This window comes from Leucoraja erinacea, chromosome 3 (genome assembly GCF_028641065.1).
Source record: "Leucoraja erinacea ecotype New England chromosome 3, Leri_hhj_1, whole genome shotgun sequence".
In the NCBI taxonomy this organism is placed as follows: Eukaryota; Metazoa; Chordata; class Chondrichthyes; order Rajiformes; family Rajidae; genus Leucoraja; species Leucoraja erinaceus.
In genome coordinates, this window is record NC_073379.1 from 3,144,464 (window position 1) to 3,171,962 (window position 27,499).

The 27,499-nt window shown below is 40.7% G+C and overlaps 1 protein-coding gene across 2 annotated transcripts in view; it reads left to right on the forward strand.

The window, feature by feature from the left end:
- Nucleotides 1-399: 399 nt before the first annotated feature.
- aggf1 (angiogenic factor with G patch and FHA domains 1) overlaps nt 400-27,499 on the forward strand; it is a 34,597-nt gene continuing 7,497 nt past the window's right edge. Inside the window, exons 1-12 of one of the 2 annotated variants that reach the window (XM_055631481.1) lie at nt 400-495; nt 614-696; nt 2,115-2,320; nt 6,178-6,277; nt 6,609-6,847; nt 8,567-8,698; nt 10,330-10,506; nt 16,566-16,887; nt 19,091-19,196; nt 20,343-20,394; nt 24,652-24,753; nt 26,690-26,855. In XM_055631481.1, the coding sequence (XP_055487456.1) occupies nt 2,129-2,320; nt 6,178-6,277; nt 6,609-6,847; nt 8,567-8,698; nt 10,330-10,506; nt 16,566-16,887; nt 19,091-19,196; nt 20,343-20,394; nt 24,652-24,753; nt 26,690-26,855 (1,588 nt within the window). In that variant the 5' untranslated portion in view covers nt 400-495; nt 614-696; nt 2,115-2,128. Of the gene's footprint in view, nt 697-2,114; nt 2,321-6,177; nt 6,278-6,608; nt 6,848-8,566; nt 8,699-10,329; nt 10,507-16,565; nt 16,888-19,090; nt 19,197-20,342; nt 20,395-24,651; nt 24,754-26,689; nt 26,856-27,499 lie in introns of both variants that reach the window. The other variant, XM_055631474.1, reaches the window with a different exon arrangement.

The window sequence follows — 27,499 nt, forward strand, 5'->3', positions numbered from 1 at the left end:
TGTTTTTTTTCTAAAATGTAAATACTGGTTCTGGTCTGTTCTGTTGTTGTTCTGTTGTTTTTACAGACAGTCCACAGGCATTGTCACTTTCATTTCATTGCACATCTTGTATGTGCATGTGACAAATAAAGTTGACTTGACTTGCGTGTAGGACCATTAATACTTTACCAAATTAATACTTTATCAAATTTCACCCAAACAATCGGCAACTTAAAGTTATTTTGCCACAACACTCAAGTTTACAGATGCGTGCGCGCCCCCGAGAGCGGACGCTGCGGACGCTGCGTGGACCCGCCGTGCGCGCCCCCGTGAGCCGACGCTGCGTGGACCCGCCGTGCGCGCCCCCCGTGAGCCGACGCTGCGTGAACCCGCCGTGCGCGCCCCCGTGAGCCGACGCTGCGTGGACCCGCCGTGCGCGCCCCCGTGAGCCAGCAGCTGCGGACGCGCGGGGGAGAGAGTAGCTGCAAAGATGGCGGGCGGCGGAGTGGTTGCAAAGTACAGCAGCTTGACTGACACCAGTTGCATTTGTCGTTCACAAAACGCGAAATATCTTTTTCCGTGGGTCGGATATGAGTGCGTGCCGGGCAGTAACGTGATCTATTTGCTTTTCTAGGTCTGCCATGTGAGGCCAGGGCCAATCCTCACCTTAAGGTGCAGAGACTGGGATCTCGGCCTTCCTTTAACGTTGGTTTCATGGTAAGTGGGTCAAGAGGAGCAGAGACAGAGATAGGGAAATAGATAGATGGATACTGCGGGAGGCGGCCGGCTTATAGTGTGAATTACAAACGAAAAGGAGGAGGAGACGTGCTGGGCGACAGTAAATGGCAAATATCGCAGCGTCTCAATTCTACATAGCGGGTGATGCCTTGTTAATTGCAACAAATATGTCTGAAGAAAGGCCTATCAATTGCCAGAGATCCTGCCTATGGATATATCCTTACATATATATATATATATGTGTGTGTACATATATCCTCCAAAGATGTTGTACGTAAAATCATGAGCGGGATAGATTGGAATAGATACGTGGGCCTATTCAATCTATGAAGTGCGTACGTATATTCTCCAAAAATATATAGTATTTGTCATACTTTGACTGAAAGAATTGTCTGCAGTGAATTGTGGAAGCAGCCCAGATCATCACACTAACCAACCTCCTTTCCATTGACTTCATTTATACCTTATGCAGCCTCGGCAAGGCCAGCAGCATAATTAAGGATGATGAAAGAAAGGGTCGACTGGGGCTTGTATTCACTGGAATTTAGGAGATTTTATAGAAACATATAAAATTCTTAAAGGATTGGACAGGCTAGATGCAGGAAAAATGTTCCTGATGTTGGGGTAGTCCAGAATCAGAGGTCACAGTTTAAGAATATATGGGGTAGGCCATTTAGGACTGAGATGGGGAAAAACCATTTTCACCCAGAGAGTTATGAATCCGCCACAGCAGGCAGTCGAGGCCAATTCACTGGATGTATTCAAGAGCTCCTTGGGCTAAAGGGATATGGGGAAAGAGCAGGGACGGGCGACTGATTTTAGATGATCAGCCATGATCATATTGAATGGAGATGCTGGCTCGAAGGGCTGAATGGCCTGCTCCTGCAACTAATCTATGTTTCTATGAATCGCACCCTGGCCACTCCCTCTTCTCCCCTCTCCCATTAGGCAAAAGTTATAGAAGTGTGAAAACGCACATCTCCAAATTCAGTCTGAAGAAGGGTTTCGGCTCGAAACGTTGCCTATTTCCTTCGCTCCATAGATGCTGCTGCACCCGCTGAGTTTCTCCAGCTTTTTTGTGTACCTTCCAAATTCAGTGACAGTTTCTTTCCAGTTGTTATCAGGCAACTGAATCATCCTACCACAGCCAGAGAGCAGCCCTGAACGACTATCTACCTCACTGGAGACCATCTGGCAATCCTTGATCGGACTTTGCTGGCTTTACCTTGTACTAAATGTTATTCCCTTATCATATATCTACAATATATCTAAACGGCTCAATTGTAATCATGTACTGTCTTTCCGCTGACTGGACAGAACACAACAAAAGCTTTTCACTGTACCTCAATACACGTGACAATAAACTAAACTGAATGCTCTGCTCTGCTTTGTTGCAGGTGACGGTTTTAAGATGGCGACAGCAGACGGGGATCAGCAATCAGATCGTAACTCTGAGCTGTGTGATTTAAAACAGAAAGTCATAAGCCTGGAGGAAGAATTAACATCTTGTAGAAATCAGCTTCTGGTGTTGCAGAAAGAGTTAAATCATACCGAAGTCCTATACAAAGACATAAAGATTTGCAACGAAGAGCTGTACAAACAGGTAAACTAAATATCCAAAGAGACTAGTGCTACAAAACTCAAGTTTACAAATGTGCATTAGAGATCAAAAATATAAAATTCAAGTGGCATTTGCGGTTAGACCGTGGGCCGAGGTGCTTTTTCGTTTCATTTCGTGTCATCCCATATCTACCTGTATTTATAACAAATTGTGTAAAAATATTATAGAAATTATATCTGAAACTCGTCAAGAAAAAAGCGTGCACTTATTTTTAAAATATGTACAAAACTTCCAAATTTCCGAATAGTAATTGTAAAATCAAAGCACGTTTGACATTGAGTCGGACGGCAATTGACCAATCACGCGCTTTGTTTCAGGCTAGCTAGGCAGGGAGCACACTGGGATCATGGCGGAGAGGAAGGTTAGTGCAAGAGGTTTTAACTGTCAAAACAATAATACAAATAACCTCACATGATTATCGTACACTATAATAAACCATGACAGTATGATTGATGATTCCTGTGAACTTTCAGCAAGTTGTCATCTAGTTTTTGCAAGATATTGAACTGCAGATTACTGTGCATGCATACGTTTGAAAGAGTTCAACTTTGAGGAAGACTCTGGATCAGAATACTTTGAGTACCCAACAGTATTAAAGTAACAATGTTCTCCAAAAAGAATACCGGTCCAAGACATGATTACTATTGTGAGATTATAGTGTTTTTCTTTCGTACATCGTGTGTACTGATATAAACAAATAAAAATGCTATGTTTCTGTTTGTAAACTAGCCATTCATGACATACCCACCTATGAAATATAAACCAAAAGATTGGGAAAATAAATGATTATGTACAGTCTACTTTTGCTGTTTAGTGTGTCCAAGTTTGAATTGATATAAACCCAGGAGCGAGGAATAGAACACATCTCATCGATTACCGTAGGGATGAGAAAGGTCTGCCTGTTCATTTTAGTTACAGTGAGCGCGGTGGTTGGATTCATTTTAATCAACAGGTTCACGGCAATGCAGTGAGAGGGGATACGTCTCACCGTGACATCCTGAGGTCAGGCGGTGAGTGAGGCCGCTAAGACTTAATGAACAGTGCACTTACTCATCTAGATCCAGTCCAACGATCCTGGACACTGGTTCATGCAAAGTACCTAAAACAAAGTTACTTTCCTCTGGTAGATGCACGATGCTGGAGTAACTGAGGTGGACGGGCAGCATCTCTGGAGAAAAGGAATAGGTGATGTTTTGGGTCGAGTCCCTTCTTCAGACTGAGAGACAAAGATATCTTTAGTTTCTCTCTCCCCTCACTCGCAAACTGAATAAGGGTCTGGACCCGAAACGTCGACTATCCATTTTCTCCAGGGATGCTGCTTGACCTGCTGAGTTACTGCAGCAAGTGTGTCTACCAGAGGAAAGTAACTGTCAGTCAGTGGGGTTCAGTAAACTGGGGAACGCACAGGATCTGTCCTCGCCCATTAATTAGGCGGGTTCAGGAGCCGGTGAAACCCGGGACCTTTGCGGCAGTCTCACTCACCGTACGCCTCCAGTCGAACTCTTGCCTGAGTTTTACCACCTGAACTTGTTCCAAAAGTCACCCGTCCCGTGTAATTGGCGTAATAGTATTCAATGTTCCCATTCGAGTCACGGCACTACCACAGCTCCCCATAGAGTTATATACAGCTACCTATTATTGAGCACAAGAGGGCGCTGTTACTTTTTCTATTTAGCTTAATTAATTAGTGTGCAACTTTTTGCCTTGACGAGTTATGAATTCCTTCTCAATGATATTTTATCTAAATCTGTGCCAGATTTCAAGTAGCTACCAGACATGGGTCACGAAAGTTGAATTCTAGACACATTTTCGATGTTCGGCCCACGGCCTGTATAGAATGGAGCATGTCAAAATATACCAATCATATATTTTATGGATATTATGACACATTATAATTATCTGCTTGGAATCTGATATTTATCAGTGACTTTCCACTTTGTTCCAGAGGAAGGAATATGGGAGGAGGGAAAGGGTAGTAGTTGTGAGTCCAGGTGGGTGGGGGGGGGGAGAGAAAGGGGAGGGTGTGGGGGTGAAGGGAGGGGGATGGTAGAGGTTATCTAAAATTGGTCTGGTGTTATCATTTGGAGAGGGGATATAAAAGAAAAAAAGTATAGAAACATAGAAAATAGGTGCATGATGAGGCCATTTGGCCCTTCGAGCCAGCACTGCTATTCATTGTAATCATGGCTGATCATCCGCCATCAGTAACCCGGGCCTGCCATATCCCCATATCCCTTGATTCCGCTAGCCCCTAGAGCTCTATATAACTCTTTTAAATTAATCCAGTCAATTGGCCTATGCTGCCTTCTGTGGCAGAGAATTCCACCAATTCACAACTCTGGATGAAAAACTTTTTTTCCATCTCTGTTTCAAATGGCCTCCCCATTATTCTTAGACTGTGGCCCCTGGTTCTGGACTCACCCGACATTGGGAACATTTTTCCTGCATCTAGCTTGTCCAGCCCTTTTATAATTGGTGCCTGTAGATGTTTTTATTAGATCCTGTAGCTCCTGTTTCCGTGCTGTATCTCTAATACTCTAAAACTAAAATATTTAAGGACTAAGTAGTTGTGTACATGAACTAAAATGAAAAAGAAGTTCTGCTGGTTAAGTAAGATAAGAGTAGTAGCATTAACCATTTTATAATTTCAATAGTCTCTGAGTATTACATTTCTAATTCCACATTCATGGAATTAAATAGGATGGGAGACAAAAGTGGTGGAGAAACTCAGCGGGTGCAGCAGCATCTATGGAGTGAAGGAAATAGACAATGTTTCGGGCCGAAACCCTTCTTGAGTATGGTGGGGGTGCGGGAAGAAAAAAGGAAGAGGAGGAGCCAGAGGGCTGAGGGAGAGCTGAGAAGGGGAGGAGACGATAAGGGCCCCCGGAAATTGGAGAAGCCAATGTTCATGCCGCTGGGGTATAAACTGCCCAAGCGAAATATGAGGTACTGCTCCTTCAATTTCTGGTGGTGCTCACTTTGGCCATGGAGGAGGCCCAGGACAGAAAGGTCAGATTCGGAATGGGAGGGGGAGTTGAAGTGCTGAGCCACCGGGACATCAGGTAGATTATTGTGGACCGAGCGGAGGTGTTCGGCGAAACGATCGCCAAGCCTACGCTTGGTTTCACCGATATAGATCAGGTGACATCTAGAGCAGCGGATGCAATAGATGAGGTTGGAGGAGGTGCTGGTGAACCTCTGTCGCACTTGGAACGATTGCTTGGGTCCTTCAGTGGAGTCGAGGGGGGAGGTAAAGCGACAAGTGTGGCATTTCTTGCAGCTGCAAGGGAAAGTGCCCGGGGAGCGGTGGTGCGGGTGGGAAGGGAAGAATTGACCAGGGAGTTACGGAGGGAGCGGTCTTTGCAGAAAGCAGACAGGGGGGGAGATGGGAAGATGTGGCGAGTGGTGGGGTCACGTTGGAGGTGGCGGAAATGACGGAGGACTATTTGTTGTATGTGACAGCTATTGGGGTGGAAGGTGAGGACTAGGGGAACTCTGCCCTTGATATGAGTGGGAGGATGGGGAGAGAGAGCAGTGTTATGGGGTATTGTAGAAACCCTGGTGAGAGCCTCATCTATAGTAGGGGAGGGGAACCCTCATTTAAATAGTTTTTAAGAAGGAACTGCAGATGCTGGAAAATCGAAGGTACACAAAAATGCTGTAGAAACTCAGCGGGCGCAGCAGCATCTATGGAGCGAAGGAAATGGGCAACGTTTCAGGACGAAACCCTTCTTCTTGTGTACCCCCGTTTAAATAGGATGGGTATTTGTTATGGTGATTTGAAAGTAGATTTTTCATTTGTGATAAGCAAAAATTTGAAACTTGTTATATATTTTCAGATTAAAGATCTCAGTGAAAAACCCCATGAAAGAAATGAAGAAAGTAACAGAGTTGATGTTGAAGTTCAGACAGACCTTTGCTTCACACATGAACACACAGGTATGTGGAAACAATTGGTGCATGGAATGTAAACCTGAAAAATAATTTACTGCTGGGAGTAATTTTCATTTACAACATTCTTAGTTTTTGTGAGGAAAACATTTCACTTGTAGAAATCCTCTAGGTGATGGGCAACATTAGTTCACAGTTTCGTCTGAAAGTGCAAAAGAACTTGACATTTATCGCCTTGCCAGATGTTTTTGAAATATTACCACATGTTAGGATCAAATATTATGAAGCAAAACACTTTTAATATTTTTTTATCATGACAAAAAAAATAGATATTGTAAAAAAAAACTTAGTGCATAATTCTCGTTACTCTGTTCTCTAGACTACCAAGAAGAAGATGTTGATTTTTATCATCAGCTGGAAAATGATGAGAATGAAAGGAGGCGAGTGCCAGGGGATGTTACAGATTCCGTTCCAGTTCAGTCTCAAACACAACCACAGACAGACAGCTACCAGTACTCAGAAATTGTTGAGACAGATAATTATCAGTACACCGAATATCTGGATAAATCAACGTTACCAGATGGAACAGACCATAAGAATGTGGATGAAGATACAAGGGTATGTAATGCTTGTGATAGCTTAACTAGAAGTTGAGACATTATGTTACAGTTGTACAAGGTGTTGGGGAGGCCGTACCTGGAGTATTGTGTTGGGTTTTGGCCTTCCTGCTATAAAAAAAATGCTATTAAGCTGGAAAGAATACAGAGAAGATTTACAAGGATGGTACCAGGAATGCCGGGCCTAAGCTGTAGGGAGATGTTGATAGGCAATAATAATAATAATACATGTATTTGTATTGCACATTTAAAAACAACTCACGATGACCAACGTGCTTCACATCAGTGCAGGTATTAATTTGATACATACAACGGTAGACAGACCTAACAATACATACATAAACTGTTTACAGCGCCCCCTCAGAGTGGCTCAAAAACGCTAGGGAGTAGAAATCGGTTTTGAGTCGTGACTTAAAGGGGGCATCTCTGATGAGGAGGGGGATGCTGTTCCACAGTCTAGGTGCTGCAACCACAAAAGCGTGGTCACCCCTGAGCTTAAACCTAGACCGCGGGATAGCCAGTAGCCCCAAGTCGGCCGACCTGAGGCTGGGATTATAAAAGTATAATATAACATAATGTGACGATAAATGTTCCAGACAGACAATTAAGTTTAAAGTGAGTTTCAAGGGACAGCATAAAGACGTTTCCACTTAGTGTCAGGGAAGCGTGGGAGCCAACTAGTTTCAGAGCACACAACAAAAGTGGATTTGATGAGTTTTGGAAGTGGGGAACAAAGGGTGCCAATGAGTTTCAAGAGAGTGCAGTGACTGTAGACACAAGAAACTGCAGATGCTGCTGTACGTAAAAGAGACACAGTGCCGGAATAACCCATTTGATGAAGCAGCATCTGTGGAGAACTTTGATCGGCAACGTGCTTCGGACACTTCTTCAGACTGCTGGTGTTTCAGGTCGGGACCTGTCAGGGTGCAGTGACTGGGTAGCTGATGATTTTTTGGAGAGAATGGTATCTGGGGCACCAGTTAATTTCAGGGTAACACATGAAACATCACCTCTGCTAAAACAATTGAATTGCCAAAGAGTCTAGTTGTGGATTATTGGGGTTTATTGTATCTAAGCTATTGAAATATGTGTAATGGGCAAATCATTGCATTTCGTAGTGTAATGATTGAATCATTTGTATCGTTTAAAAATAAATTACCACATATGCAAAATTTGTCAAGATTTTCCCAACATAATGTAACTTATTTTTTAAATATATTTTCTATCCATGATACAGTCATTCTCTCCATCAAAGCCTTTATACTTGAACTTCCCCCACAAAGGTCCCTCTCAACCCTTTTCTGTCTTCACTGTCCTTAATTGCTACTTAATTCCATTTATATTTAATATATATCTTCTGTTTATGTTGCCTCTGCCCCACCAGTGACTGTTACAACATATTCACCTGCCCAGTGTCCCCAAACCACAGGGGACCTCATTACCACAGGGTTGATGACTAAATCTTAAAACAGCAGAGAACCTGTCTGCAGGAATTCTCCCTCTAAATCCCTGTGCTTTTCCATTTCCCTCTTGAGTAAATAGATGGTTTTTGAGCACAAAATTTGGGGCAATCTTTCTAATTTTGTAGATTGTTGCTTCAGCAGTGAGTGGTACTGTTCTTTCTCCAAATCCTAATCGATTGTTAATATTGAAAGTAAAAAAAATTATTTTGTACGTTACCATTTGTACCATTTTGTACCATTTTATGTTTTCTTTCAAGGACTCGATGAATACATCCCTGGCCGAGAGTTTGCGTGCTACAGCAGAAGCTGCCATGTCTCAGACAGGTTTCACATATGATGAAAGTAGTGGGTTATATTATGATTACAGTACTGGCTTCTATTATGATTCGGTAACTTGATTTATATTCCCTTATCCATTATTGATTTAACTTTCATTTAAACAAATTAACATTTAAATAACTACATTATTAGTGTGTTTTAATAGGCCACATTTTGTAAAATGAAGGCGTTGTCTGTACAAGGCAATGGATACTTTGAATAATATGAACATTTTTGGATGCACTGTTTTATTTTAATGAAGATGTGTGAATTAGACGTTTCTATTATGTTTGGGTTCTTATCAATATGTCGTTCACTGCAACTTGGAATGTGGGAAGTATCAGGAGATCATTTGAAAATTTAAGAGGGGTTGATAAAAGCAACAGTGAATTGGGTAAATGGAAGCCTTATGTGAAGGAGATTGGTAGGTTTATGAGAGAGTTTTTTTGATGGGATTTGATGGCTTGCAAATTCAATTGATCATAACAGATAAAATGCAATTAGATTACACAAAGACCAAAATATTGAAAGCATGAAATAGGGTTGACATAAAATGGATTGTTCTGCATGGTACAGCCAGACATAATGAATCGAGCGGTCCACTGAATTTGTGTGAATAAGGGTTCTGACTATAAATATCCCCCTATACATGTTCTCCAGAGATGCTGACTGACCCACTGAGTTACCCTGAGTTACTTTGTGTTTTTGCTTGAGTGCTGAAATTTCCTGGTTTTGATCCTCAAAAGCATCCATTCATTTTGGAATTATCGTATAAACATATAATTTCACGAGCGAAAGCATTTTTTTTCTCACTCAATCAAAATCCTTCAATTTTGAACAGCTCTTAAATCCATTTAATGTAGCAGATTACAGTACATTCATAAACTATTAGTAATTAATTCCAAATATACTTGCTATTTACCTTATAAAATAAGGCTGAAATTTATTCATGACACTGTTGGGCTACTTAAAGGCTTTTGTTTCACTAGTTGACAAGTTGAGCAATATAGATCATGAAGGTGCTAGGAATAATAGGCATTTTCCCTCTGGTCTATCTTAAGTAGCCTGATAAAGGCTTGTAATTGGGATCAAGGCCCTGGGTTAGAGAGGGAAAGTTGATCAGAACGTCATCACAATACAGTAAGAACAATTGAAATACTTGCATTTGATTTTCAAGTAATGACAGAAGCAGGTACAGATTTAAAATCTTGCTTGTACTGTGAGAACATTTCCAAATTAGCGATCTCTCATCTGGAAGAGTACTCGGTCATGAATCAACATGTATGTGATTTTGTGTAAAATATTAAGTGAATATTCATGTTACCATGGCTGGGTCCTTGTTCAAACTAGGGAGAGCCTATAGAGTAATTAGCCTATTGTAAGCAAATTTAATTTGATCTGTATGCATAATCAGAGTTTGCATACTCTTTGATTTGCCCATGAAAAGTATCTTATACTGCTTGATCATTTTCACCCGTCTAATACCAAAGTTTTACATTTTGGATAGCAAAAATCTATATCTGCTCTGTTTTACCATAATAAGTGCATAACAAGTTATATTAAAATATTAAAATGTTAACCTATGCTACAGTTTCTTAGTTTACTAATGTAGCTTAGTATTTACATTCAAAAGCTATGTATCGCGGATTAATTTAATAGTTTGTAATTCTACATTTGTTTTCTACATTTCTACATTGGCTAGACAAACCAGCTCTACTATGATCCAAACACTGGAATTTACTATTATTATGATGCTGGGAACGGCCTCTACCAGTTTCATTCTCGAGTGGATCTACATTCATACCACACGGCACATTCGGAGAGAAAGGTGAAGAAAAAACGTAAAGTAATTGAAAAGCTAGAGTCAAAAGAAGGAAAGGTATGTTGCACTCAGTTATCAATGGAAATAGTGTAATCCAACCTGCTGTGCCAACACATGGTCTTGTTAGAAAGAGGAGAGAGTAAAGTTTCAAGATGTTGTGCTTTAAGAATTCTGACCATTCAGTCTCTGTTTCCAGTTTACTTGTCACTCTGCCTTCTCTGTTTATTTCCTCGGCCAGCAGTTATCTTGAGTTAATGCTCTGAGGGCCACATGAATGTTGATTGATTCTCAATCACTGAGTTGATGACGTTACTTGCGATTTCCCATTAGCAAAATGTGGATATTGCACCACTTTTGTAGATTGTGCTGAGGAGCAGATAACCGCATGTCCACCTGTGCAATAAAGTCACCATGTCTCAACAAAGAGTGCCAGGGGGATCAGTACCAACATACATGCTCTTCAACGCTGTCCCCAACTCCCGGTGCAAACTCGAGCTGGATGCAGAAGGATAATGGAGCTGTACGTCACTAGGAAGCAGTTTTCAATGAGTAATGTGAGACCTCGGGGAAACCTATACTGATAAGATATCACCCTATGAGGATGGAGCTTTGACGAGAGAAAAAAACTAGGGAAGAAATTTTGCCACGTGTTGAAGTTTGAATTTGGAGGGATAGTGAAAAGCTTTGGCTGCATGCTTACCAATGAATACCATTGATTCAATGATTCACTTCTATCCACTATCCACCTTGTAGATGATTCAAAATATCTTTTAAATAAAATCATGCTAGAACATCAGGAGTTGTTAAGTTTTAATGATCCTCTTTAACAGTCAGCGATACCGACAGCATTGGTTAGCAGTTTCTTTTATAGTTGATCCTCCTCCTTTGTGTATAGAAGTAACTATTTTGATAATTCATGTGTATGTGCCTCTATTCCTCCATCTTTAAAAAATAATTTTGAAGCGTCTGGTAGTTCTTGTCCGATTATATTTCAACACCATTAATATTTTCCTTCAATCTCTATTTATTGCCTTGCGGATCTATGACAACCTTCATGGATTGTCCATATTTTCCACTTGTAGCTCCCTTCTCACACCTGAATAGTACGCATATTCCTTTTTCTTCCAAACAATACATTTAATTAAAGCAGCCTAAATATATAACATTTTGCTTCGGGCTTTTCCATTGACCATGTAGATGTCAGGTGACGGTTCACAATAATGCTTTTTTAAGACCAGATGAAGGGCAGATTGCAGAAGTGTTGCATGTGCAAACGTAACAATTGTAACAACCACATGCAATCATTTGAGGAAAGTTGCATTTTGTGTAACGTATCATTTGACCTATGGCTAGGAGGAACATGTACCAAAAAAAAAAGTTCTTCTTGCATCAATCTGAGCTGTCACTTGCTGCAACAATAATTTCACAAGGAGTAAAAAAAGTGGTCTGCGTTTATGTCATATTAGATCAATTATATCAAAATGGATGTGAATGACAATATCCATTCATTTTGTTCACTCTTAATGGTACATGCACATCATTTTATCCCATTTTTCTGATTTGTATGTTGATGGCAATATCCATTCATCTGATCACTTTTTATAGTATATACACATAATTTTATCCCATTTCCTGGTTTGTGTGAGATTAAGGCTTTGTAGAAACGAACAGATGCAAACTCTGCTTTTTTGCCAACCCTGCCTGGACCAGGCAATGACAGATATTACACTGTCTTGTAGGTTAACTGGCCCAGCACCCACCTTGTCACTATTCTGTGACAAAGAATATTAAACTTAATGCTCCGTCTGCTAAGGCCTTTTTTTTTTTAATAAATGTCCAACTATTCATTAGATTCTGTTCCTCCTGTCCCTAGGTGCTGCAAATGACAGAATCAATGGCTAACTTGAAGATATCTTCTTTGGGATGGTCAGAATCAGCAACAGGTAGATTAATGACCAACAAACAGGTTTCTGTTACAAACATTAGTCCTACAAATGCTGGAAATGATCTATTAATCATCCATGATTCTTAATTAGTACAGGTGTCAGGGGTTATGGGGAAAGGCAAAAGAATGGGGTCAGGAAGGAGAGATAGATCAGCCATGATTGAATGGCGGAGTAGACTTGATGGCCTAATTCTGCTCCTATCACCTTATGACTTATGACAAACATAACCTGAAAGAAATCACTCAATGTTACACCAAGTTTTGTGAAATTTTGATACATATTTGAGGCACATACTACTTTGATTGCTTTCTTCCCTTGATTATTCCTTTTTGGCAGTCTTTCATTTGATTCAATATTGAGATTTTTTTTTAATCAAACATAAGATTGTGAAAACCTTTTGCGGCAAAGATACAATCTATTAAAGGCTTTTCCAGATTAAAATCTGAAGCCCTCCTTTAAGTGATTTAAAAAAACCGAAACTAATTGGAGTTCATTGGATCTTTAATTGATATTCAGGTCTCGCTGTAAGGAGGAGGAGAATCTAACTGAATGGTACCTTGCACAATGAAGCTTCAATTCCAGGCAATTTGAGAGAATTATTTATAGTATGATTTCCATGGAAGATAATAGCAAAGAGAAAAACATCCTGAGCTCAAACTCTGCAAATTGACAAGGATTTGCTCGGTGTTTACAGAATTCTAGTTATTTCTGGTTTCCATCATCTGCAATAATTTGTTTTTGTTTGATGTTGTCTCAAAATTCAGAAATGCAAGCTGACTAGATTCCCGGAAGAATTTAGGTGGGGTAAACAAGATTAACATCCCAATTCTATTATCTGCATCTCAACTTCTATTATTGAGCCATGTTGTGCGGTTTGAAAATTGGATATTGTTAAATTGCTGAAAATTGGATATTGTTAAATTGCTGAAAATTGGATATTGTTAAATTGCTGAAAATCTCAAATCTAAAAAGGAATTCTATTTTTGCAAGTTGTCATTCATCTTCGGTTAGTTCCTTCAATTGACATGCAGTGGGGATGGAGGTTCTGTATCTGTATGTTTCAGAAGCTAGACACGAAATGCTGGAGTAACTCAGCGGGACAGGCAGCATCTATGGATAGAAGGAATGGGTGACGTTTCGGGTTGTGACTCTTCATCAGACTGAATTGGGAGAGGGAGATACAGAGATAAGGAAGTGTAAGATGTGAAAAGGAGACAAGGGGAATGGAGATCAAGGAAAATGTAGAATCGATCATTGTTAGCTAGGAGAAGGTAACAACAAAGCAAACAGATAAAATGTAAACAAGGACAGTCAGACTAATCGGAGAACTGGGTAGGGGGGAAGGATGGAGAGAGAGGGAATGCAGGAGTTACTAGAAGTTAGAGAAGTCAATGTTCACACCGCTGGGGTTTAAGCTGTTCAAGCGACATATGAGTTGTTGCTCCTAGAGATTTGCGCTGGGCCTCGTTCTGACAATGGAAGAAGCCCAGGACAGAAAAATCAGTGTGGGAATGGGAGGGGGAGTTAAAGTGTTTAGCAACTGGGAGATCAGTAGGTTTAGGCTGACTGAGCGGAGGTGTTCAGCAAAACGATCGCCGAGCCTATTCTTTTGCTCTAGTGATGCTGCCTGACCCTGCCGAGTTCCTCCAGGTTTTTGTGTCTATCTTTGAGGTTGTGTATCTGTTTGTAAATAACTTTTTTACAGTTTATTACAGTTAAAATATTGTGATAGAGTTAGTGGAACACCTATTTTTCCTTGCATGTCGAAAACAAGTCTTATGGTTGTTAAAAGTAAGATCAGATCTGATCTTATTAAATAATGGAGCAGGCTTGAGAGTTCGACAAGCATGCTGCTCCTAATTCATGTATATGTCGTCAAGTATGCGAATATGGTCAGATATTGACTACATTTGTCGAAGTTGCTTTAGCAATCCCTTCTAAGGTCACATTCAAAGTTTTACATTTAATTAAAGGCACGTAAGTGATTTATGTTTTTAAGCAGTTGATTTATTAACAAAAGTATATTTTAAATTCGGCATCACTTTGTTCATAGTACTAGTTGATACGCAATGATTGCAGGACACTTATTTTGCATATCACAAATACTTTCCCATTCTGAAATTTTTCATTATATATAATTAGAACACGAAACAGTACAGACCAGGAACTGGCCCTTCGGCTCCCAAAGGCCGTGCTGATTTAAACTAATGATGCTAATTTAAATTAATCCCATTAGCACATTGTTTATATCCCCTTATCCTATAAGCCTCCAGGAAACAATCTGTGTAAAGTTTTTTTTTTAATTGCCTCACAAATCTCCTTTTAATCTTTCCCTCTTTCACCTTAAATCTATGCCCACTGGTCATTGCTCCCAAGAGTCCTGCCATTTACTGTACCCTTCTTGTTTACGTTTTGCCTCCCTTAATAATAATAATAATAATAAATTTTATTTATGGGAGCCTTTCAAGAGTCTCAAGGACACCTTACAAAAATTTAGCAGGTAGAGGAAAAACATGTAAGGGGAATGAAATAAATAGTAGAGACATGACTAGTACACAAAGTAAAGACAGAATTCAATTTAAAACACAATATGAGGCAATTAATGCACAGATGAAAAGGGAGGGGGATGTGGGGCTAAGGATAGGCAGAGGTGAAGAGATGGGTCTTGAGTTGGGACTGGAAGTTGGTGAGGAACACGGAATTGCGGATCAGTTGGGGGAGGGAGTTCCAGAGCCTGGGAGCTGCCCTGGAGAAGGCTCTGTCCCCAAAACTGCGGAGGTTGGACTTGTGGATGGAGAGGTTGGTAGGGGGAGAGGAGGTCAGTGAGATATGGGGGGGCCAGATGGTGGAGGGCTTTGTAGGTGAGGATCAGGATTTTGTAGGTGATCCGGTGGGAGATGGGAAGCCAGTGAAGTTGTTTGAGGACTGGAGTGATGTGGTGCCAGGATTTGGTGTGGGTGATGAGTCGGGCGGCTGCGTTCTGGACCAATTGGAGTCTGTTGATGTAGGTGGAGCTGATGCCAAGGAGAAGTGAGTTGCAATAGTCCAGTCGGGAAGAGATGAAGGCATGGATGAGTCTTTCAGCAGCGGGAGGTGTGAGAGAGGGTCTGAGTTTGGCGATGTTGCGGAGATGAAAGAAGGAGGTTTTAATGACATGGCGGATGTGAGGCTCAAGGGAGAGGGTGGAATCAAAGATCACGCCAAGGTTGCGGGCCTGGGGAGATGGGGAGACAGTGGTGCCGTCGATGGTGAGAGTGGGGTTATTGATTTTGCTGAGTGTGGCTTTGGAGCCTATGAGGATGAATTCTGTCTTATCACTGTTGAGTTTGAGGAAGTTATGTTGCATCCAGGTTTTTATAGCTGACAAACAGGAGTTGATATGGGAGGGGGGGGGGGGGGGGGGTTGTGTGGGGATTTGGTGCCGAGGTAGATCTGGGTGTCATCAGCGTAACAGTGTAAGTCCAGGTTGAAGTGGCGGAGTATCTGACCAAGGGGGAGGATGTAGATGATGAAGAGGAGGGGGCCGAGTACGGAGCCTTGGGGAACGCCTTGAGTGACTGTGGCTGTAGCAGAGGTGTGGTTGTGGAGAGAGATGAAGTGGGATCTGTTGGAAAGGTAGGAACGGAGCCAGCTGAGTGCAGAGCCTTCAATGCCGAAGTCTTTGAGTCTGGTGAGCAGGATGTTATGTTCACTGTATCGAAGGCTGTGCTCAGGACGAGGAGGATGAGGATGTTGAAGGAACCAGTGTCAGCAGAGGTGAGGAGGTTGTTGAGGAGAGCAGTTTTCTGTGCTATGGAGGGGGCGAAAGCCGGATTGGAGGGGTTCAAGTAGGTTATACGCAAGGAGGTGGGAATGAAGTTGCGACGCAACGATACGCTCCAGGGTTTTTGAAAGAAAGGGGAGGTTTGAGATTGGGCGGTAGTTAATGAGAGAGGAGGGATCAAGACCAGGTTTCTTTAAGATTGGTGTGACAGCAGCAGTTTAGTGCAACACATCACTCGTGTCCGCGTTGAACTCCATCTGCCATTTCTCTGCCCACCTGATCTATGGCCTATTATATCCAAGAATCAGTGATATTTAAAAGATTTGAGATTCTGTTTGTCATTGACAGATATCATAAAGCTCTTCCAAGACTGGTCCTTTAATATTTTCGTATTATTTCCTCCTAAGGATATTGAATCAGAAATATCAAAAGCTTCAAGCGATTGTAGATTCTGGGACCAGGAAGAGAGCAAATTATCATCATCGGAAAAACGAAGGAAAACAAAAGTGGTGGATATTGATAACAGTTCATCCAATGGACTCAATCAAAAGCTAGATTTGAGTGTCCAAGGTGAAGGGGATGTCAAAATGAAACTGGAAGAAGAGGATGAGGCTGGGTTTGCTAGTGAACCAGAGGAAGGAGAAATTACAGATTCTGAGCAAAGTAGTTTTGTAGATGAAGAGACGGAAGAATCAGATGAAGGTGAAGACAATGAGAATATGAAAGAAGGTAAACGATTTTAAACAATACTATTTAAATTTTGATAAAATCGGGAGAGAAAAATTAGTTGCAAAAATAAAATGATAAAATATTGTACATCCATCAAAAAATCAGGCTTGGGATAGACCCAGTAAGGGATAGATAAGAGAGCCATATGACAGTGCTATCAGAATGACATTTAAGCAAAGTAACACTTTAATGTTTACCAAGACAAACCTGGCAGTTAGCAAATCAGAAAGTGAGATTGCAAAAGAAGGGGAAATGTAAGTAAACTAATAAAACTCTGGAACACGACCCTTTTCTGGATAAACGGAACTGAAGGGAAGTGAAAGTAAAGGTGCTCTTTCACACTTGGTAATTCTAAATAAAGGTGCAGTGGCAAAAGACTGGTGGACACTGGCAAAGCACCATTGTTTAAGAAAGGCAAATTAGTACGTCCAATAAGCATAATTACATTGATCGCTGGAAAACTTCCAAGAGATCATAATCATGTCAGCTTAACATGAGTGATGGGAAAAATAATTGCATCTCAATGAAATGACATATTAGGACAATGTCCAAATACATCAACGAGCAATAGACAAATCCAAATTGGCTAATGGCCACACTATCAGTCCACTCCTATTCATCAGTAAAATGATTCAGTAGGAACAGATAACTCCAGACTTCATCACAGCCTTGGTCCAAAGTGCTAAATTCCAGAGTAAATGAAAATTGCAAAGATGGAAATCTGAAATAAAAATAGAGAATGCTATTTTTAATGCTCGGAAGATTAGGCAGAATCTGTGGAAAGATAGAGTTAACATTTCTAGATGGTAGAGGTAAGGTGAGAGAGATTGTGAATGAGGCAGTATTTGACTGAGTATAGTATCAAGGTACCCTGGTAAAATTGAAGTCAATAAGCATGAAAACGAAAATACCCCAATGGTTGAAGTCATACATCTAACAAAGGAAAATGGTTATGGATATCAGAGATCAATAACCCCATTGTGGAGTTATTCCCGATAGAATCCGAGGCTCAGTCATCATCCGCTGCTTCCTCAATGACCTTTCTCCCACCATAAAGTTAACTACAGATATTTGCTGGTGATCGCACAATGTCCAATTCCATTAGCAACTTTCAACAGATGAAGCAGCCTATCCCTGGCGTGGTTGATAAATGGCAGGTATCATTCGATCCATAGAACTGCCAAGCATGGACCATTTTTCACACAAAAGAATGCAGTCAACCACTCCTGGCATTTAATGGCATTACCAATGCTACATTCACAGTATCAATATCATGAGAGCCACCATTAATAGTACCAAACCATAACTAGAAACTCCCTTGGACCAGCCACATAAACACCATGGCTACAAAAGCAGGTCAGAAACTAGATATCTTGCAGCATTTGACTCATCTCCTGACATCTCAAGACCTTTCCAAAATCTAAGCCAGAACCATGATCGAATGTTCTCTATTTGTCTGGATGAGGGTAGCTGCAACCACTTTCAAGAAGCCTGCATCAAGCCTGGCATGGGTGATAAATGTAGGACCAAGTAGCCTGCTTGAATAGTGTGCTATCAAGCTCCTTAAATGTTCATTCCTACTATAAGGGCAATGGTTAAGGTGTGTGCTCTCACAAAATGCACTGCAGATACTTACCTGGGAAACAACGATATCACAACCAAATAGTGACTTCTATCATGATAAAGGACAACGGCAGCAGTTCATGGAAGATCATCATCTGCAGATTCCCCTCCAAATGGTGCACCATCCTGAAGTACAAATGCTTTGCCAGTGGTTCATTGTGACCGAGGTTCTGGCATTTCCCATTTTCCATCCCACTTCCACTCTGGCCAATCTGTCTGTGGCCAGCTGCACGGTTATTGTGAGGCCCATCTGAAGCTTGAGAGACAGCATATCTTATTTTCCATTTGAGCAAGAATTATTGAACTCATTGACTTCAGGCAACTGAAGAAGGGTCTGGACCCGAAACGTCACCCATTACTTTTATCCAGAGATGCTGTCTGACCCACTAAGTAACCCCAGCTTTTCATGATTGTCTCCAATTATGAGGAGATTTGGAGCAGATAAACAGAATCTGCTCTGTTGAGGTTTTAGCCAAAAGCACTCTTAAATGATTTAAACCCAAAAATATGTATTACACTTTCTTGTGGGTATATCCAAGTCTATTAAAATGTCTAATCAATATTATTTTCCACCATATAGGTCAATTATGGCCTCCATGTATCCGGGTGATGGTAGTCCGATCACCAGTCCTGGAACCTGGTACACTGTTCATCATCACTGCAGTAAAGACCGCTACTATTGGGAGGTATAGGACAATACAGATTTTGTTATCCAGCAGTAATCAAAAGAACATTTTCAATAAGGATTTTAGCTAGAACGGTATAGAGAGATTCTGGAAAGGTTTTGTGGGATGAATTATGTTCATAAGTTGTAGGAGCAGAATTAGGCTATGCGGCCCATCAGGTCTCCACCATTCAGTCATGGCTGATCAATCTTTGCTTCTGAACCCCATGCTCCTGCCTTCTCCCCATAACCCCCAACACCCTCATGATTTTACCGTTGTGATTAAAGTAGAAAATCATATCCCTCTTTGTAATGATGACCATTATTCACTGATATTATCAGAATCATGGATCATGTCCATCATTCAAGTCCACGGAAGCTCCAAATGCAATCAAATTAGTACCTTATTTATCATCTGAGGTGTATAAAGTTGGTCTTTTTGGATTTTTTTTTAAAGAATGAAACTTGCCATAGTCAAAAACAGCAGAGATGAACTATAATACAAGTGCATGGGGTTTTCAAAAATCTTTTAAAAGTGCACACATCATGATTAGTTCCATTACTTTACTCCAGTATATGAATTCACTGAATTAAAAAAAACGGATTAATAAGTATGGCACAAAAAAAAGGTACTTTGTTCAGTTCAGTACTAGAAGATATAATTTCCCTGTCCTCATTTTATGTTGCATCAGTATCACATAATATTATTATTCATTTATTATTCCTCAAATTTGAAAAAAATTATATTGCCAATTAAAAAATATATATGAATAATGCAATTTATTGGAATAGAGATTTTTATTCGTGATTGGTTTTAAAATGGAAAGTTACCAAAAACTTCCAAATAATTGTTGGTTAAAGTGTTCTTTCTATAATTTCTGAATGTAATTTTTTTCCAATAAACAATTTTCTACTTTTAACAATGCATGATTGTGAGAAACATGGGATTTCTTAGAGAGGCAGTGATTCCCTTAGATATTTTTGTCACTTAAATGTTAAATAATTAATGCCCAAGATTTATTGCTGAAATTCAGGAAATGGATAAATAACGTGGCATATGAGATTAACTTCTAAAAACAATAGAAGTATAAAGTATTTATTATGCTATGTGCTTTACTTTGTTTCAATGTGCTTTACTTTAAGTATATAATATATTTTTATTCGACAGAGAGAAAGATATGGGCCACGCAATCAGAATAGCTGAACTTGGAGTTAGTAAGGTTCGTAATGTAACCACATTAAACTGGACGTTGCAGAAAACAGAATGAAATTTACATGATTATCATTAGTGATTAATTACTTTTGAGATATTTTGTTTAATTTTGTTATAAAATCAATTGCTTTGTTTTCCATAGTAAAATCTAACATGGGTATACCACCTATTTACGGGCAACTGATGGTCCTTTAAAAACGGACAAAGTCCTTTAATCTGGACAAAATTATAATATGGAAACGATTCTTTGCAGCTGCAGTATATGTGAGAGCTCCTGGTCTTCCTCATGTCTTTTGAATTTTTTTTTTTGATTGTGAGCGTGTGTGAGCCTCAGGGCTGCGAGTTGCCAGATTCGAGATCAAGTAAAAGGGTCTGGCTCGGGGACAGATTAAAAGCACAGCAACGCAGTCCCTGAATGGCAGCTGCACTCGGGTTGCTGTGCGCTTTGACTTTAAGTTGTGTGGTGCTGACTGCTCTCACGTCTTAAGATCATAAGTGATAGGAGTATAATTAGGCCATTCAGCCCATCAAATCTACTCCGCCATTCAATCATGGCTGATCTATCATTCCCTCTCAACCCCATTCCCCTACCTTCTCCCCATAATCCCAGACACCCTACTAATCAAGAATCTATCTATCCCTGCCATAAAAATATCCATTGACTTGGCTTCCACAGCAAAGAATTCCCCAGGTTTACCACTCTCTGACTAAAGAAATTCCTCCTCATCTCCTTCCTAAAAGAACGTCCTTTAATTCTGAGGCTAGTCCTAGACACTCCCACTAGTGGAAACATCCTCTCCACATCCACTCTATCCAAGCCTTTCACTAGTCTGTACGTTTCTATGAGGTCCCCCCTCATTCTTCTAAACCTCAACGAATACAGGGCCAGTGCCGTCAATTGCTCATCATATGTTAACATACTCATTCCTGGGATCATTCGTGTTCTCTGGATAACTCAACATTTTGAGCTGCATTATTATTATTATTATTATTATTATGAATTATTATTATGTGACCTCTGTTGGTTCAGCAAAACGTTTCAAAGCTCTTGAATGAAGGGTGCCGGAAAATCAGTGCTGCACCTGTAATGATGAATTCACTGGTTGAGGACATTAGTGCCAGTTTCTTGTAATCTGATGAGCATCAATTTATTGAAGATGTATCGATAATTTCAGTCACAGATTATAATTTTTTTTATTTTTTTTTTATGAAAGATTAGTGCATTTTTGGTCCCTGGTCTCAGTTTTTCCATCCTAACCTAGAAACATAAGGGGCTGCATTTGCTGGAATCCGAAGAAAAAAAACTAAACTGCTGGAGGAACTCGGTGGGTTGATCGGTATCTATGGAGGACAAGGTGATCAAAGTTTTGGGTCGTTCCTGATGAGGGTTTTGATCTAAAATGTCGACCATTCTGCTGCCTCCATAGATTTTTCCACCATACTCCGATACATTTCGGTATGAGGGACCCTCGGGCATGTTTTGATTTTCCCAGTGCACTCCTAGTGTTCCCATTGTTCTAGTCAATGTAAATTTGACTACTACCCATTGCCAACTTGTACCAATCACCGCAATGTTAACTGAACGACGCTGCTTCTCCATTAGGCAATGACTTAATTTTTGAGATTTCTTATTTAAGATTCCTCCGTGGTCTTGCCCCTCACTATCTAGCCAGCTCCAGATGTGCTTTTGTGAGTTTAAGCTCTTAAGCATCGGCTGCTTCCGTTGCCCCCTCATTTCCATCCATCCCTTCGTTGCCAGAGATTGAAGCTGAGATGCATGAACATCGAATTCTCCCAATTTTGTTAGTCCTTGCTGTCTCCTACCCTCCCTCAGCCCCCCTGCTGTCTCCTCCCATCCCCCAGCCTTCGGGCTACTCCTCCTTTTCCCTTTCTTGTCCCCACCCACCCCCCCCCCCGATCAGTCTGAAGAAGGGTTTCGGCCCGAAACGTTGCCTATTTCCTTCGCTCCATAGATGCTGCTGCACCCGCTGAGTTTCTCCAGCTTTTTTGTGTAACCTTTGAAGCTGAGATATTCTCTGTCTAACTCATGCAGCTCTCTACTTTCCTTGCCCTTTCCAATAATCATCTGGGGATCTGCTCATATCTTTCATATAAACAAATGTAAAAAAATTATGTGCCAGCACACCTGTGAAGCAGCATGAAATGTTTTACTGTGTTAATGATGTTATATAAATACAATAAAACCCAGCAAATGTCAGAAATGCTCAGGTCAGGCAACATCTGTGGTGAGAGAAGTGATTTCCATTTCTAGGTCAATAATCTTTCCATTACAATTGGTCCAATTGAAGTCGGGCTCAGTCTGATAAATTCAATTAGCCTGCTCTCCACAGATGCTACCTGCCCTTTCTCATGCAATTTTCTATTTTAGATTTGTTGTGATTTTTATTTCTTCTCTTTAAACCTGTTGGCATTGTTATTCTCATCCTATGTACTGTGAATTTTAGAAATCAACTTGTCAGTTTTTGTTTGGAACCCCTCGTGGGGAATTTCCTAGAGTTTTATCCCGCCTTCAATTTAGTTTAGTTTATAGTTTTTCTTTTCAAAAAGCTTTACTCTGTACCTCAGTACACTTGACAATAAACTAGAGTAAATTTGACATTCTTCTCATTAAGATGGGGAGCACACAATCCCACGTCTTTACAATGTGGTGGCTCAATGCATTTTTAAAATAGCATTCATTGTTACTTTATAAATCCCCAGGGTTTGATGGTCTGCATCTCAGGGTACTCAAGGAGGTGGCTCTACAAATCGTGGACACATTGGTGATCATTTCCAATGTCCTATAGATACAGGATCAGTTCCTGTGGATTGAGCTTATGTTATCTCACTTTTCAAGAAAGGAGCGAGAGGGAAAAATGGGGAATAATAGAACAGTTAGCCTGACATCGTTGGTGGTGAGTCAATTATTAAAGAAGTAATGATGCACATTTGGATAGTAGTAAAAGGATTGGTCCGAGTCAGCATGGATTTATGAAGGGGAAATACTGCTTGACTAATCTTCTGGAATTTTTTGAGGATGTGGCAAGTAAAATGATGTAGTGTATCTGGACTTTCAGAAAGCCTTTAATAAGGTCCCACACAGAAGATTAGTGGGCAAAATTAAAGCAGATGATATTGGGGGTAGGGTATTGACATGGATAGAGAATTGGCTGGCAGACAGGAAACAAAGAGTAGGAATAAACGGGTCCCTGTCAGAATGGTAGGCAGTGGCGAGTGGAGTGCCACAAGGCTCGGTGCTGGGGCCACAACTATTTACAATATATAAATGATTTAGGTGATGGAACTAAAAGTAACACGAGCAAATTTTCAGATGACACAGTATGAACTGCGAAGAGGATGCTAGGAGGTTGCAGGGTGACTTGGACAGGTTGAGTAAGTGGGCAGATGCATGGCAAATGCAGTATAATATAGATAAATGTGAGGTTATCCACTTTGGTGGCAAGAACAAGGAGGCAGATTATTATCTCAATGGTGTCAGATTAGGAAAAAGGGAAGTGCAACGAGACCCTGGTGTTCTTGTACACCAGTCACTGAAAGTAAACATACAGGTACAGCAGGCAGTGAAGAAAGTTAATGGCATGTTGGCCTTCATAATGAGAGGACTTGAGTAAAGGAGTAAAGAGGTCCTTTTGCAGTTGTACAGGGCTGTGGTGAAACCACATCTGGAATATTGTGTGCAGTTTTGGTCTCCTAATTTGAGGAAGGACATCCTTGCTATTGAGGCAGTGCAGCGTGGGTTCACAGGGTTAATCCCTGGGATGGCGGGACTGTCATATGAGGAAAGATTGCAAAGACTGGGCTTATATTCACTGGAATTTAGAAGGATGAGAGGGTATCTTATAGAAACGTATAAAATTATAAAAGGACTGAACAAGCTAGATGCAGGAAATATGTTCCCAATGTTGGGTGGGTCCAGAACAAGGGGCCACAGTCTAAGAATAAAGGGGAGGCCATTTTGAGAAAAAACATTTTCACCCAGAGAGGTGTGAATTTGTGGAATTCTCTGCCACAAAAGGCAGTGGAGGCCAAGTCACTAGATGAATCTAAAAGAGATTTAAATAGAGCTCTAGGGGCTAGCGGAATCAAGGGATATGGGGAGAAGGCAGGCACGGGTTACTGATTGTGGATGATCAGCCATGATCACAATGAATGGTGGTGCTGGATCAAAGGGCCGAATGGTCTCCTCCTGCACCTATTTTCTATAATCTATTTTTTTTCACATCCTGATTTTCATTTTGTTTAGTTCCACGCTGAAGTATATTTTGATCAAGATCTGCAGGAGTACATGCTGTTAGACAAGGGGAGCCAGAATGGGACTGTTGTGAATGGGAACAGGATCCTTGCAGTAAGAATCTTATTTTAATCAGATAACAACATGTTTTTATTAACAAACACCTTAGCAATGGATGTAGAAATATGATTTCTTCAGATGATGATGCTTTTTACTCTCTAACAAAAATCCAGTGCTTTAATGTTCGCGTGAGTTCAGAAAACGTCGGCTCATGAAACCCAAACTTAATTTGTGAATATAAAATTGAGTGTTATTCATATTGGTGGCACAATGGCACAGCCGTAGACTTGCTGTGTTGCAGCGCCAGAGACGCGGGTTCAGTCCTGACTATGGGTGCTGTCTGTATGGAGTTTGTACGTTCTCCCTGTGACCACGTGGTCCGGTTTCCTCCCACATTCCAAAGACGTGCAGGTTTGTAGGTTCACTGGCTTCTGTAAAATTGTCCCTGCTGTGTAGGATAGAACTAGTGATTGCTGGTCGGAGCGGACTCAGGAGGCCAAAGGGCCTGTTTCCATGCTGTATCTCAAAACTAAACTAAATTCACATTGATGACTCACATACTTGATTGCTGCTGTATCCGTTTTCAGAATCAGGTGTAGGAGTCTCACAAAATGCATCTGTCCTGTCCATGAAAGAAGATCAGTTCTGTTCATTAGGTTGGAAACTTAGAAAAGATGCATGTTGTTACTTCAAAAACTTCCTGCTCCATATAAGTTAGTAGATGTCACACTGATTTTCATGAGTTGGCAGATAAATTAATTTTGTCATGAGATCTGGCTATGATTGTAATTGTAATTAATTTATTAACCAAGTATGTAAAAACATACAAAGAATTTGATTTGCCATACAGTCATACCAAAAAAGCAACAACACACGACTTCATAAAAATTAGCATAAACATCCACCACAGCGCACTGTGATGGAAGGCAATGACATATTCCCTTGTATTCTCCCGCGGTCTGGGCAGTCGAACCATCCACGGTCAGGGCGGTCGGAGCTCCCAAAGTTGATCCCTAAACACGATGTTAAGTCCCCAGGCTCCCTCGGTTGGAGGTCCCGCAATCGATCGCCAACTCCACGATAGATGTTAGGCCGCAGTGCGGGCGGAGATACGATACCAAAAAAGTCGCATCTCTGACGAGGAAAGATTTTAAAAAGTTTCCCCACCCCCACATAATACAAGACTAAAGATACACTAAAACATCCATTTAACAACAGACTGAAAACAACGAGACAGACTGTTGGCGAGGCTGCCATTGTACGGCGCCACCCGGATATTGCAGGGTATTTTAAATTGCAATTATACAGTTGGTGGAGCTACTGCCTTACAGCACCAGAGACCCGGATCGATCCTGACTACCTCTGCTTGTCTGTAAGAAGTTTGTACGTTCTCCCCGTTACCTGCGTGGGTTTTCTCCGAGATCTTCGGTTTCCTCCCTCACACCAAAGACGTACAGATTTGTAGATTAATTGGCTTGGTGTAAATGTAAAACTGTCCTTAATGTGTAACACAACTTCAAACATGTACGGGGATCGGTGAGGACTCGGTCGGCCGAATGGCCTGTTTCCGTGCTATATCTCTAAACTAAAATATAAAAACAACCCAGTTACTGAAACAATGATGTACAAAATTATTAATGTAATTAAAAATCAGAATCTGGTGTATCTTCATTAATTTACTCTGTTGCTTCCCGAAGAAATCTCACATTATAGGAAAAGCCACTCAAATAATTAATACAAATAGTGTTCCCCAATTTACCACTGTTATGTCCAATCCATGCGTTATAGCAGAACCGTCTCTGCAGTACCTTTTGAAGCAAATAATCTGTGCAGTATTATTTTAATTGATCTTATATCTAATTGTTACATTGTAAAAATAATTGTTTGCAGAAACAATGCTATCTGTAATATTAAAATGTACAAAAATCAATGCAATTTAATAATAATCTGCTTGTTAGCTCTCTTCTTAAAGTGTGTATTCTTATTTCAGGTAAAAGATACATGTGACCCCTACAAGCTCGAACATGGGGATGAAATAAAATTTGGGGAAACTGTATTGTCTTTCCACATCCATCCTGGAACGGACACATGCAATGGCTGTGAACCGGGCCAGGTTATAGCTCACCTGCGTCTCAACAAAAAAGACGAACCTGCAGGTAACTGAATGTAATAAATCTGTTGGCCGGTTGTGCTGCTTTGTGGATGTCCACTCTTGTACCATTTAGATGCATTAGTTTTGGAACTAAAATTGTGCTGTTATCCACATCTGTGATTAACTTGTCAACTGAATTGGCAGCATAGTTTTGTTTATTATTGGCACGTGCTGAGGTACAGTGCAAAGCGTTTTGGTGCACACTATCCAGTCAAGAAAGGATTATACATGATTACAAGCAAGTCATCCAGTGTACAGATACAGGATAAAGGGTATAAATTTTAGTGCAAGATAAAGTTCAATTAAAGATAATTCAGAGGTCTCCAATGAGACAGATGGGAGGTCGGGACCACACTCTAGCTGGCGAGGGGACGGTTCAGTTGCTTGATAACAGCTGGGAAGAAACATTCCCTGAATTTACATTGAAGTTGAACAGAAATGAGGGCTCTGAAAATTTCAGGCATATTTATCTTGATTATAGAACAGTAAAGAAGGAAATTAGCCACCCTTCTTGCCAGCTTCTGCCACACTGCAACTAATTCTAGCTCTAAAACCTTTTGTTGAGTTCCGAACTACAAGTAATGTAGCCAAATCTTATTCTTGCAACTAAAAGTTGTGATTGCTGTTGTTTACTATAATGGGAAAAAT